This window comes from Marmota marmota, unplaced genomic scaffold (assembly GCF_001458135.2).
Source record: "Marmota marmota marmota unplaced genomic scaffold, marMar, whole genome shotgun sequence".
NCBI lineage: Eukaryota > Metazoa > Chordata > Mammalia > Rodentia > Sciuridae > Marmota > Marmota marmota.
In genome coordinates, this window is record NW_026000224.1 from 3,206,703 (window position 1) to 3,220,203 (window position 13,501).

Below are 13,501 nucleotides of genomic sequence, written 5' to 3' on the forward strand. Positions count from 1 at the left end.
TGTTATAGTACATCAATAAGGGATTTAGAATCTAACTCTGAATCCTGGCTAAGCCATAGAACAAGTATCAGGACATTTATTATAAAAGGTAAGGCATATTGAAATTTGTTTTGAAAAGGTTTTATTTTATTGTATATTTGAGTGTATATCATGATGTTTATTTTATATATATATATATACATATATATATATATATGTGTGTGTGTGTGTGTTTGTATATATATATATATATATATATATATATATAGAGAGAGAGAGAGAGAGAGAGAGAGAGAGAGAAATGTGTACATATAGTGAAATAATTACTACCATCAAGCAAATTAACATATTAATCATCTCACATAAGTATTGTTCTTTTCTTTATATTATTTTTTTGTTTGGTGTAATCAGTTGTACATGACAGCAGAATGCTCTTGAATTCATTGTACACAAATGGAGCACAATTTTTCACTTCTCTGGTTGTACACAAAGTAGGATCACATGTACCTAGGGTGATGATGTCCATCTCATTCCACCATCTTTCCTCCCCCTTGCCCCCTACCTGCTCCTCCCCCCCTTTACAGGATCCAAAGTTCCTTCTCTTGTCCCATACCCCAGTCCATGATGGATCAGCATCCACTTATCAGGGAGAACATTTGGCCTTTGGTTTTGGGGGATTGCCTTCCTTCACTTAGCATGATATTCTCCAACTCCATCCATTTACCTGCAAAAGCCATAATTTTATTTTCTTTTGATGCTGAGTAATATTCCATTGTGCATATCTACCACAGTTTCTTTATCCATTTATCTATAGAAGGGCATCTAGGTTGGTTCTACAGTTTAGCTATTGTGAATTGGACCACATTGAATTTTTTTAAAATGAAGATTTAAAAAAAAAAAAAGATTTGTGCGGTGGGGATCATTGTAACCTAATAGCTGTAATGTTAGCAACAGTCTTTAATATTATTTAATCAGCATGAAACTTTGTCATGGGATTCAGAGTGGGTCATCATTTATAATGAAATTCACATTCCCCATGGTATCATGGGGATTGATCAATCAAAGTGATTGATTGATTTTTGTTGCGCTGGAGTCTTTGTGTAATTTGTAGAACTCAATCTAAGCTGGTTTGGTAAGCATGCACACCTGTGACATATGCTCATGCCACTACGTCCTGGTTAAGTGTAGAGATCACGAAAGCAGCTCTTCCACCCAGGGCAAGGAACACGGAACTGGGCAGGGGTGGATGAGGGGGGTGTCTGAGGCTTCCTTGCACCGACGTCGCTATTTCTATCTGCATGTCTGCTATGATAGCTGGGTTTCCTGGTAGTACACACTTTGCTGAGCTTAAGGCGTCTGTGCAGGGATCCTGCTCTGTCTTGTACTTGCTCTTCCTGTGCTTCTGCATGACAGTGACAGCCTTTATGGAGTCCCTCCGGGTGAGTAGGAGTTTTGTTAACTAGAAAGAACTTTTTCTTTAGTTTAGCAGCTTTTGAATTATTACAATTCAAAGGAAGTGTCCGTTATCACAGCAGTGGTGATGCTGAGAGTGGACACCGTGCATCTTCAGGTCTGCCAGTATCCACCAAGGGGTTTGCCACTGCGAGACACATACTGCCTTCTGCCAAGAAAGCACATTGGAACTGCAGGCTTTCTGTGATGATCCCCGAAATGCAATATGTGCATGCATATTTTCATTTCATGAAAAGAATTTTAGAAATAAAGTGGTTTGCATTCATTGTACATAATTCAAGTGAAGGCTGAGATTTTAGATACATATTTTAAATTTAGCCCTTATTTTGATGTAATTGTAGATTTACTTGCAGTTGGTAGAGGTAGAACAGGGATCCTGTGTGCTTACCCCTCCCCAGTTTCCTCCAAGGTAGCACTTGCAAAACTGGGTCTGTGTCGGGGAAAATGCACAACATTCCAGAGAATACCTCAGGGGGCCTCTGGAAGCCACACCTCTTCCACTCTTGCCCCATCCCTGACAAGCACTCAGCCAGTGTCCATTCCTATACTTTGTTGTCTCATCATCTCTAGAGTGTTGCTGTAAGGAATTAGGCAAAATATACCCTGGGGACTGGCTGTCCTCAGCATGCTTCTGTGCAGACTGCTCCAGGGGGCTGTGTCTTGAGGTTCACTTCTTTGCATTGTTGCATAGTGCTCCACTGCAAGGATGTACCACACTTTGGGTTATTTCCAGTCTCAGACTATTACAACTGAGAATTAAAGCCATCACAAACACCCAGGGGCAGGTTTGCACATGGATATGACTTTTCATTTCTCTAGGGCAGGTGCCCAGGTTAAGGTTGCTGGTTGAGCATGTGGTAGTGCTATCTTCACTCTTGCCAGCAATGCATTTCTCTGCATCCTCACCAGCATCCGGTGCTCTGTGGTCCTCTTCAGCTGTGTGGATAGGTGTGTGTGTCCTCTCTCCCCATTTCTCTGATGGCTGGTATCTTGGTTTTTATTTTTTATTTTTTGAAGTTGAATATTTCATTTCTTATTTTGTTGCAAGCTGTTGCTTCAGCGTATAAAGATAGCACCAGTAAGTGCAGCATATTGAGACACAAAGACAGTACTGCTCTTCTGACACTGCACTCCAAGCCCAGTTTTTCCAATGGGAAGATCATTAAGTGATTGACCCCAATCCAGGGATGGACCTAAGCAAGCTGCGATATCACGTAAGGCTTGTAACAAGACACCTTGAATCACATACTTTTAATAAGTAGCTTTTACCACCAATAATCTCATGGACTCTGAACACCAGCACCAGGAGGAAATGTACAGGTGCACATTGTGTTCATCTGCCATTGTTGGGAAGTTCCGGGGTTCTTCCCCAGGAGCAGTGGTGAGTCATCTCTGTTGAAGTCTGCTCTCCCCCACTAACTGAGACACCTGGCTGAAGCCGTCCCACACTCGTCTACTCAGGGTGCACTTTCTCTCCTCAGTAGACTCTGCGTGTTTCTCAGCTGCCTCGTCCCTCATTCAGTCATCCATTCTGAAGGGTCCCCGAGGTCATCTTCATCAGCCAGCCGTCTTCATGACAAGGTTGGTTCATAGCCCTGGGTTTTCTGCATAAACCCAGGTTTCCCTCATTAACCTCAGGTCCTTCTCCTGACTGAGGGGCCTAGAGTTCACGGGCAGCTCTCTCACTTTCCAAAGCACCAAACGCACCTTGTTTTTTTTCAATTTTATCCCAACTTCAGGCCAACTGCAGGGAGCAGCGTCTCGAGAGCTTCCCGTGCGCAGGTGCGGATTCCCACTGTCCCGTGCACCTTCTCTAGTCATCCATTCAGAGGGTCCTGGGCACAGCTTCCAAAGGTGCCTCCCTCAGCTGCCAGGGCGGCAGTGGGCAGGGCACAGCAGGTGCTGGGGCTACGTGGGACGCCATCAGGGCACCAGGATGGCCAGGGTCCCCAGGTCGGCTGGGGAGCGTTTTCCTTCCCATGTCCACCCGGGTGTCCTCTTCCTTGATGTTTTGGCGCCTTTTGTCCATTTTCAGGTGGATCCTAAGCTTCCTCTGGAGCCTCGGGCATTCCCTCTGCGGGCTGCGTGGATGTGGCCTCTGCCGACGCGGTGCCTTACACGCACTTCTCCCCCTCCCGGCTCCCCTCCCCCTCTCCTGACAGGGCTCTGCAACCAACAAGCACTGGACCTTGACGGAGTCCAGTCTTTCCACTTTTGCTTTTGTGGAGTTGGTTTTATCCCCATGTCTAGGAACACCTCTCAGACCCGAATCCCAAAGGCCTTCCCTGTGTGTGTTTCTGAGCTTGTCTTTGTCTTATGCTCCAGAGTCACAGCCACCATCCACTCCGCGTTGGTCTCCAGTCTCGTCTGCTCTTTGGTGTGTTAGTGCAGCACCAAGTTGTCACTTTGGAAAGCTGAAGAGCAGTTCCTCTATGGGCTGTCCCAGGGCACTCTAGACACCTTCCCCTCTGCTCTTCACAGGGCTCAGGCCTGGGGGACACGGTGTCTGTGGATGCTCAGCGCCTCTGACGTTGGTAGAGGTGACGGAGGAGGGTCGGGCTTGGTCAGGTCGGACTTTCTCCTGTTCAGAACCACTTCTGCGGTCCTGGTCCGGCCTGAGTGGGCCCTGCAGGGGGGTGAGAAGCCTTCTCTTCCTGTTTTCTAGATCTTTCTGGCCATCCAGGCATTGGTGTGGGTGGGACTGAGTCCCAAGCTGGTACATCCTCTCCAGCAAGGAACAGCTGGAGGAAACCTGCAGATGTCCTCCCTTTGCTAGGATCCCACCCAAAACGCCAACCTCAGAGCACACAGAATCTGGTCCCAGGCATAAGGAGATGAGTTCAGGGTGCAGACCCACATAGCAGATCACTTCTCCCTTTCCTTAGTTCAGAAACATGAGGACCAAGGAGAGAGAGTCATATTTCCACACGAATGCAAGGCATCACGACATGGTCGTGGCTCCTACCAGGGCCAGGGTCCTGTCTGAAGAGCCAGACCCTCAGTGCTTTGGGCCTGAGGCCTGGGGTCGCCACTGTGGCGGCTCAGCAGCTCTGTCAGGGTGGGAAGGGGCCAGGGACACAGCGAGGAGCGCTCAGGGCTGGGGGCCGCGGGAGCCTACTTGTGAGCCGACACCTGAACTTCTGCTGGTTCCCAACCCTCGGAAAACAGGAAGGCCTTTCTAGCTTTCAGGTTCCAGAAGAGGTGGTGGCCAGGGTTGGCGGGGACTGAGGTCTCCCATCGGCTGAAGCAAGATCAGTGACAGAGTCAGTGCTTACCTGTCTGCATTGGACTCCCCAGGGTGGCAATATTATGGGGAGTAGAGATCCAGGGCCCACCTGTGTGCACCCTGCACAGGTCGGAACTGCGGTGTGGAGGAGAAGGGCGCCCGTGTCTGGGTTAGCTGGGCTGGGCCTTTGAGTCGGTATCTCACCGTGAGGGGAACTGCTGGCCTCTAAGGGACAAAGCAAGTCGAGGGTCACACTGCGAAGCCCGGGCTCCTGAATAGGTGAACCCCGAGCTCATGGCACCTGCTGACCCCTTCACGCGTCAGGGAGTGCCCGTGCCCTGCCAGCCTCCATTCCACGGCTCGGCTTGCCGGGTGACTCAAGTGGTTCCTGGTTTTGCAGAGACCGTGTTCTGAAAGGAAATCTGTGAATTTCAGTCAGGAATGTCCAACATTCTGAAATCAGGTTATTAAAATGAAATGACTCCTAGCTTCATGGACACTCAAGTGGAGCTTGTGGTGTGGCACATGCTGGCAGGTGGGTCGGCTGGGGGTGGCACCGGTGTTCAGGAAGCCGCCTGTCTTGCTGAAGCCGCGACTGGATCTCCGCCTCAGGCCTGAGTGTGGCTCGGGGTCTCACGGGGTCCGGGCACACGAGACCTGTGTCCAGTCAGGCCCTGCGGTGGTCAGCTTCCTTGCAGATGGGTCCGACTGCGGAGGACACGACCTGACTGCACCAGGCCCTCGGACACTTGTGAACAACCGACCAGGGAATGAGAAAGATGCAGGCTCCCCAGGAGCTGTTGGTTCTCTGTCAAGGACTCACTGAGGCTTGAGTAGCAGGGACATATTTTTAGTTAATATACTATTTTTCCACTTGTGGGACTTTTTTGCCAAAGATTGAAAAGTGTTTATCGTAAAACAAGTTCCTTGGAAAGTGGGAGTTGGAAGGAGAATCCTGTCACTCAGGAGCTGACTACGTGAAGAGACGCTGTGGCTAAGACACACCAGGGCTGTTCGTTCTGTAAGTTAGGAATGTGGACCCGGGTTCACGGTCCACTTGTGACAGGGCCGAGGGGTAGGTTGCCGAGAGGCCAGGAGCCCACCCCAGGAGGGCAGGCGAGACATCAGTTCATTGGGAAAGCTGGCCACGAGGTCAGCGGCTGCTCCAAGCTGAGTTCAGTGGCGCCAGGCTGACCATGGCACCTCGTCCCCTCGTGGAGCCTTGGCAAAGAAGTGCCTCTGTCCCTCAGGACCACTCCAGAAAGTAGCAGTGGTGCTTGTCCAGTGGCAGCAGCTGGACAGAGACAGGAGCCCTCTCCACGGCATCCTCAACTGTGCCACGTGACCACACGAGGTCAGTGGGTAGAAGCGACGGCACTGTTAGCTAGCTTGGTCTGGTTGGCTCCTCGGGTGGCCGGCGTTCCCAGGGTGGCTGCCCTGGGGTCCACACAGATGGTGTCAGCCTGGTGTGCACAAGCAGAGTCCTCCAGAGTGACCTGTACCATTTATTCTGACCAGGGCCTGCGCTCACTGTTCCCTCGAGCTGGCCCGGGCCTTGGGCACCCAGGTGCATCCCAGGGACATGCCATGCAGGCTGTTGCTGTTTGTCCCTTAGGAAGACAGACACACAGTCCACTGACACAGCTGCCCCAGGGTTGGTGGAGCCCGAGTGGCCGAGGGACTGAGTCCTCAAAGGGTTGGCCTCAAGACCAATCCAAGCTGATCACCCCACAGATGCGACCCTCAGCCCGTGGGTGCAGGGGGCTTGTGAGAGCTAAGGATCCAGTCAAAAGTACATTTTAGATGACGTGGGAAGCCCACAAGGAGGCTTTGAATGTTGGATGGGATGGGGCCTAAATTGTCAAAGTTTGTTTTAATAAACTGGGAAAAAACACGACTTTGTACATGGCAACTCCGTTATCCATGGGGTCATGGGGGACCCATGACTTCCTCTAACTGGAAAGAGGCAGTGGCTCCCTGCGTCCAGCCCCACGGTGGCTGCACCCTGTCCCTGCTGCGCCCTATAACAGGGGCAGACCCGCTGCTCTGCAAGAGCGAAACACAGGCTCCAGAGGCCTCGGCTGGAGGCAGGGAGACGTCCCCTGAATGCAGAAGGTCTGCAGAAGAGCCTGGGGGACCTGGCGCACAGCACCCTGCCCTCTTCCAGAGGCAGTCGGTAAGACTGAGCTCTAGGAGGTACTGATTCCCTTTCTACACCAGGAACTGGGAAGACTCAGTCACCAGCACCCCACAAAGGTCTCGAAGCGCGAGCTGAGTGGAAGGTACGTGGTGTCACATGGGAGAGTACAGCCACCAAGCAGAACTGGGAACCTGCTTCATCGAAGACATCAGCGTGACCCTGAGGGTGGAAAAGCTCTTCTGCCCAGACGGGCGCCTTCAGCTGGGCCCCGGGTTGGAGTGGACGAGGGTCACTGCCTTCACAGGAACATCCTCCGCAATGCAGACTGGAGGGAAGTGTGATGAAGTTCATTTCAAAGACCCAGCCCTGTGTATTTCCCAAGGCGGTGCTTAATTTTTTTCCTCTCTCAAGTCTTCTTGTTGCTTTTCTAATCCAATCTGGATGACCCTAGGACATTTTTTTTTATTTTTATTCGTAGTTCTAAGAGGACAGTGTGAAGATTTTGGATTTCATTTCAATTTGAGTAAACCTGAATGGTGGATTTGCTGGTAATGTCAAGCAATCCTTGAAGGTATATAAGCACATGCAAGCACCTTCTCAAAGAGCATCTACAGCCGTCTTCACAACCTGCCTTTCTGCGTAACTGGCATAAGCTTCAGCTAATACCTGGGCTCAGTGTTTCCGTTTGTTATACACCATGAGCTAAGGAGCACTTACCTCTTCACTCACATGCTCTGTTACCACTGTCTCCACGTCTGCCCTGTGTCCCGCTGCTGTCCCGGTCTCCTCCTGGACTGTTGTGTGGGTTTACGTCATCTTTCAGCCTCCGCCATGCTGGGAGAAGAGTGGAATGACAGCAGGCTACTCCAGTTCACCTTGACACAGCCTTACCTGCACTCCTCCTGTCACAGAACCTACTCAGAAACTCCAGCACTGTCCTTCTCTTGATCTCCACAGACATTGTTTCCATGTGAAGTTCCTCTTCTCAGAACACGAATGCTGATGCAAACAGTGAGGTGATAAGAAGAATGAGGGGTCAGCCCCCGTGCCCTGTAGATCAGAGAGGATCGCCCTGACCTCACTGCCAGCCTTACCGTGAATGGGACGTCGACTCCAGTGGGAGAATCCTGAAAGTGCTGAGACACTCCTTTAGCTCTGTGGAATGCAGTGCTGAGCCTGCAGAGACTGGGTTCCCCACACAGCCCTGAAGATGTGCGACGCAGAGGCTGCACCTTGGCAGTGGCCTTGTCCTAGGACACCTGGGGACCCTCATGACATGGAGCTTCCCCGGAGTGTCCTACAGTGACACCGTCGTGAAACAGTGACAGGCCTTTGTCCTCCGGGAATCCAAAGGATGCCTAGCGCACACCTCCAACGCCAAAGTGGGCTCAGCACAGGGAAGCCAGGCAGAGGGGCAGAGGGGGACACGGGGTAGACGCAGAGGTGGCCATTCATTACCACAGCAGTTCATAGTGTATGGGGGATTCTGACCATCTGTGTGGTCCCCAAAGGTTCCCATTGTTTCAGGCGCCTCATGAAATCAACCGCTTTTGGACGAACAAACCTTCAACACAAACACAGGATTATCCAGGTCACGTTCCTAGGAGCAGCAGTGCCAATTCTAAAAGTGCCAACCACTTTAGTGAGCATGAGGGTTGAGGTTACAGAATGAGATGGTAAGAAGGTCAGCGAGAATGACCACCCAGGAGAAGCCTGGGCCCATGGATAGCCAAACAGAGTCGAAAATAATCCCAACTGCCACGTTCCTATTAGAGGTAAGGAAGAAAGGTGTTTAGGAGGAGGGAAAATCCAGCCAGGTGAAAGTCTAGGGTGAGCGACAGGAAGACACAGTAAGTTAGTGGGTAAATGTACACAGAAACATAAATGATGATGATGATCATGCTGCTTTTAATCCACAGCATTTATAGACCCAAGCAGACAATGGCCAGATCTAAGGTTTCAAAGAAGAGCTAAAGTACTTGACAGCATGTCAGTAAGGGGGGAATGATAAAAACCAAAGGGTCCTAGGATTTGGGAGGGGAAAGCAGGGATATTGTAACTCAGCACACGTTGAAATTTCTAAGGAAATGTTAAAATGAAGACTGGAGAACATAAAAACTGATCAGCACAAAACAGGCAAAAAGGTAGGAAAGAAGGGGGTGAAGGGAGATGGACGGAGCTGGTGGTGAGAATGAGGCTAACTGCCCTCCCAGGACAAGAGTCCAGGCCAGGCCCAACAGGGACCCAACGCCAGGCTCCTGGGAAGTGAGAATCTGGAGGCAGGAGCAGAGGTCACGTGGCACAAGGGCACACAAGGGCACATGGTGAGGTCTCCACAGCAGCAGTCCATGGAAGGCCAAAGAAATCGGCCCAAGGCCACCAAGAGGGGGGACCTGAGGTGCACTCTCACAGTGGGCACTGCCCAGCAATGACCACAGATGAACCAGAGCACGGCACCTCTGCGGGGCTCCCAGAAACACCCCAGCAAGAAGGAGAGGACGCCCCAGCGGAACGTGGACGGCTCCCCAGGGCAGACGCAGAGGTACGCCCACAAAGCTGCACACATTGACGGCAGCTCTCCGGAAAAGCCAGCGGCTGGCAACCTGGATCTCAGGGTGGTGGCTGCCTGGAGGGGGAGGTGAGCTGGGAAGGGGTACGTGGGTCACACTGGTGTGCGGACGGTGTTCCAGCTCTGCAGTGGGCGACCGGCGTTCACTTTCCTTCTTGCTGTGTTGTGGGCACACGTATGCAGACATGTGAAAGTTCAGTACCAACCAATTAGAGGAAAAGATGGAGTCGTTAAGACAGCCTCTGCCCTCAATTAGTTGGAGAGGAGGAGGGGCCCAGTTAGCACGCTCTGCACTTCCTCTCCTTGGCTGAGCTAATCACCTAGATATTAGTCTCTCCTTTACTGAGTGCTTAGCCAAAGATCAGTGAGCCTAAGTGATCATTAAGTGCTAATTAAGACCTAATGAGGGGTGCTGGGATTTGAAGCAGCTCTGACCAACCAGAGATCCTTGAAGCCCTTAGCGTGACACTTGCTGTTGGGTCTTTGATCCTTTATCTGCATGGTCCCTACTTTTCTGTCTCACATTTGGCTAGACATTTCTCAAGAGTAAAGAGCAGGTCTTCTTTATCTTTATATCTAAGTGGATTTTATTTATACGTGTATGTGAATATAAAGGTAAGTATATAAGATAAATATATACATATGCATGTGTATGTGTATGTGTGTGTGCATATGTATGTAAAATTTCCAGAATTTACAAAACTGAGAGCAAAGCCTTCTCATGGCTTTAAATCACCAGGTGTGTGGAGAGATGGGTGGGTACACACGTGGGGTTGGTGTGCCTGGAAGAGAAGGAAGACTGTCCCTCGTAGTCTCTTGAGCACTGCAGGGCCAGCAAGACCTGTTCTGGTAGAATAGGCAAACTTGGAAAGGTGTGCATGGCTGGACCTTCAGGTGTGCCCTCCTAATCCAGCTCGGCATTAACACGTGGCATCCAGAGACTGGAGTGGAGAGGGCCCTGCACTGGCCTTGGGTTTGTGCTGGGGTCTGACCTGGGCTGGCTGCATCCTGGGTTTGAACTCTCCGTGTGGGGGATTTCAGAAGCAGGGATTGGGGGTAGTGAAAGGGTCGCAGCGACATCAGAGCCTCGGCTCACCAGGCTCCAGAGGTCCCATAGACTCTCTGCCAGACTATTTTGTGACACCGGCTTCTGCACAAAGGACTTGAAATTCTAATGCTTTTTTTTTTTTTTTTTTGGACACCAAAGGGATGGATATCATTTTCATATCTTTCATTAGGATTGGGGTGGCCAAGTTGGAACTCTTCAGAGTGAAAGGGGTTATCAATAACAACCCCCCAAGCATCTGTGGGACCCACGGCATTCTGGGTAATACTGACCAGTCATCCCCTCTGACCCCCTCCCATCCCAGAGTCAGCAGAGGGTTCCCATTGAGTTGAGGGTCGTCGGTCACCTTGAAGGCTTAGACTCTAAGAAAATTCTCCCTATTTTATTTTACTTGAGGTTCCTTGGGATTGGTGATCTTTATTTGAATCATGCTTTTTATTACAATATTTTGAAAGAGCAAATCAGGCAGGAATATATGTGTGTGTTCTCAGTAAAATGCGACACCTTGACGCATTCCCTAGTGGCTGCACTTTCAGTACGATTTTGCTAGGATTCGTTCAAGGCGACACCATCACCAGGCTGACTGTGCACGGAGCGTGCTCCACTCACGAGGCCGTGCCTGCAGGGAGCTGCCGAGCCTCGGCTCTTCACCTGGTCTTGTCTGTTCTTTGCAGCATCCGTGGCATCCACCTGCAATGACCCAGGGATGCCGCAGAATGGGACCCGGTACGGGGACAGCCGGGAGCCTGGAGACACTATCACATACCAGTGTGACCCTGGGTATCAGCTTCAAGGACAAGATAAAATCACCTGTGTGCAGCTCAACAACCGCTTCTTCTGGCAACCAGACCCGCCTACGTGCATAGGTATCGGGCAGCAGAAAATAAGAAATTCATGTTTGGAAATGCATGCATGCTGACATCAGCATTGCTCTAACCATGGAGTATGTCTTCAGAAAGACTTTTCAAGAGTTTCTTAAATGTCCTTGGGCTCTCTGAGGCCATGCTGAAATTTTATTGTGAGCCTTTATTTTACTATGTAAAATAAAGGAAATGATTTACTCAATATATAGTAATTGACTTTATCTAACATTTCATGTCCATAATAATTCTTGTTTAAATATATGTCCAATCAAACCACTGTAATTTAAAATTCCTGTTGATTCAAAATTTGTAACCTGCCCTCACTGTTTCCTTTCCTAATGGAGACACATGCCCTTAAGCAAAACCTACTCACTAAGAAGGGCTTTCTCTTTTTAGATGTTTTTTTTTTAGAATGTCAGTACATTTTCAGTAGAATACTGAAAACTAGAAATTATACTGCTTTTGTGAAAATGAAAAAGAAACTTATTTTTAATATCCATTAAAATTGTATTGTTTCACCTTACTAAAAGAATAACAAATGGTTCTGTAGACTATGACCTTCCTAGATCTCTATCAAAAATGCCATTTTAGGGAAATATATGTTCTTATATAAAATACAATTGCACATAGACTGTCTATTCATTCGATGAAATATTTTAACATGAAATACTATTTAGAGCATTTTATCTTAATTTCTAAAAAGAAACTCGAGTAGTCTTTCTTATCTTAATGAACTGTCACTGTTTAGTTGGTGCTTCATTATAATCTGCTTGAAAATGTGAAACGGAACTGCCCCGTGAGGGAGGCGGTGAGGGGGAAGCCGTGTGCTTACCACTGAAGGCCACTCTGCTCGAGTGCTCTCGAGGGAGTGCACAGCAGCCCAGCCCCTCTGTCCCCGTGGAGCTGGGCACAGTGCTGGCCATGGTGCTCTGTGGGCCCAGGAGACGTGAGAGCCTCTGCTTAGACCCTCAGCCCCTGGCTTGTGCCCAGGGACATCCTCTGACTCCTGTGAGCCCAGCCCTGTTCCAGCTCAGGCGGAGGCTCAGGAGCCTTGCAAGATCCTTTGGTTTTTTTCAAGTGGAGTAATTACCCATCAATGAAACCATCCTTTAAAAGTCTTTGACCTATTTTTAAATTAGGAAAGGAATTTTTCCTTCCGATTATGGGTTTTTAAGCTCAAGGAAGAAAATATTAAAAAGCAATACCTCTATGAGTTAATCTCTTAAAGGAAATGTATCATTTCACATTGACTTAAAAATGAAATCGTGAAGTTTGACTATCTTCCCAACTATAGTTTTTCTCTTGATTCATGTCTTCATTACCTAATTTTGAGCAGCAACTAAATAGTGTATACCTCAGCCAAAAGCTCACACCATACTTCCTGTCTTGACCATCCATTGCAAGGGGGGCGGAAACCACCTGCAGGCAATTGACCCCTCTCCTATGATGTCAGTAGCTGGATCTGCAGACACACATCTAGATAGCATGTAGCAGAGAGCTAACAGACATGGCGAATCGATTTCACAATTTCCTTATGTACCTAGTGACCCACTTAAAGTGCTTTTAGATGACAGAGTCCTGCATGGCTCTTCTGAAGTTGAAGGTTTTGCTTTCAGCATGAGACTCTTGTGCATTTTCACTAGTCTGGGGCAGAGGCATGACCTCTCCTGGCAGCCTGCACCCTGTGAACCAATTTGTTTTGATCAGATTGAGTTTGCAACAAAACATACTGGATTTAGTTGGGTTTCTTCTCTTGAAACACTGTCTTCAGGAATATTAAGTAATTGAAGACCCACAAAGTCTTCTTTTCTTTCTTTCTTTCTTTCTGAAAACAATCACCAGAGGGCATTTTCTTTTCTAGTTAATTTTTTTCCTAAACTTATGTATGTTCAAGGGTATTAAAAAGCCCCCCGGTGGTTCCGGGATGCTGTGGTCTAGCTGGAGTGGTGTCCTAGGACAACTTGGTGGGAAGTCACTGGGTTTGACAGGAAAACCCCTAACCCACATGCTCACGGAGGTGTCCACACTGTGTGCTAGCAAACAAACTGAGGTGTTTTAACATCGTCATGTAACAGCAGGCTTAACAGAAGTGTCTTCTAGTGCATGAAATGATCCTAAACATTTCGGATTCAACAACAAAAAGTGGCCTTCCTTCCAACCACAGTGAGTTTATGTCATGAGTGCT

At 49.0% G+C, this 13,501-nt stretch overlaps 1 protein-coding gene across 2 annotated transcripts in view; it reads left to right on the plus strand.

The window, feature by feature from the left end:
• Nucleotides 1–13,501, plus strand: part of Csmd1 (CUB and Sushi multiple domains 1) — a 1,636,907-nt gene that overhangs the window by 1,406,236 nt on the left and 217,170 nt on the right. For both annotated transcript variants that reach the window (XM_048792812.1, XM_048792813.1), the window contains exon 27: nucleotides 11,128–11,319. In XM_048792812.1, coding sequence (XP_048648769.1) covers nucleotides 11,128–11,319 — 192 coding nt within the window. The remainder of the gene's footprint in view (nucleotides 1–11,127; nucleotides 11,320–13,501) is intronic.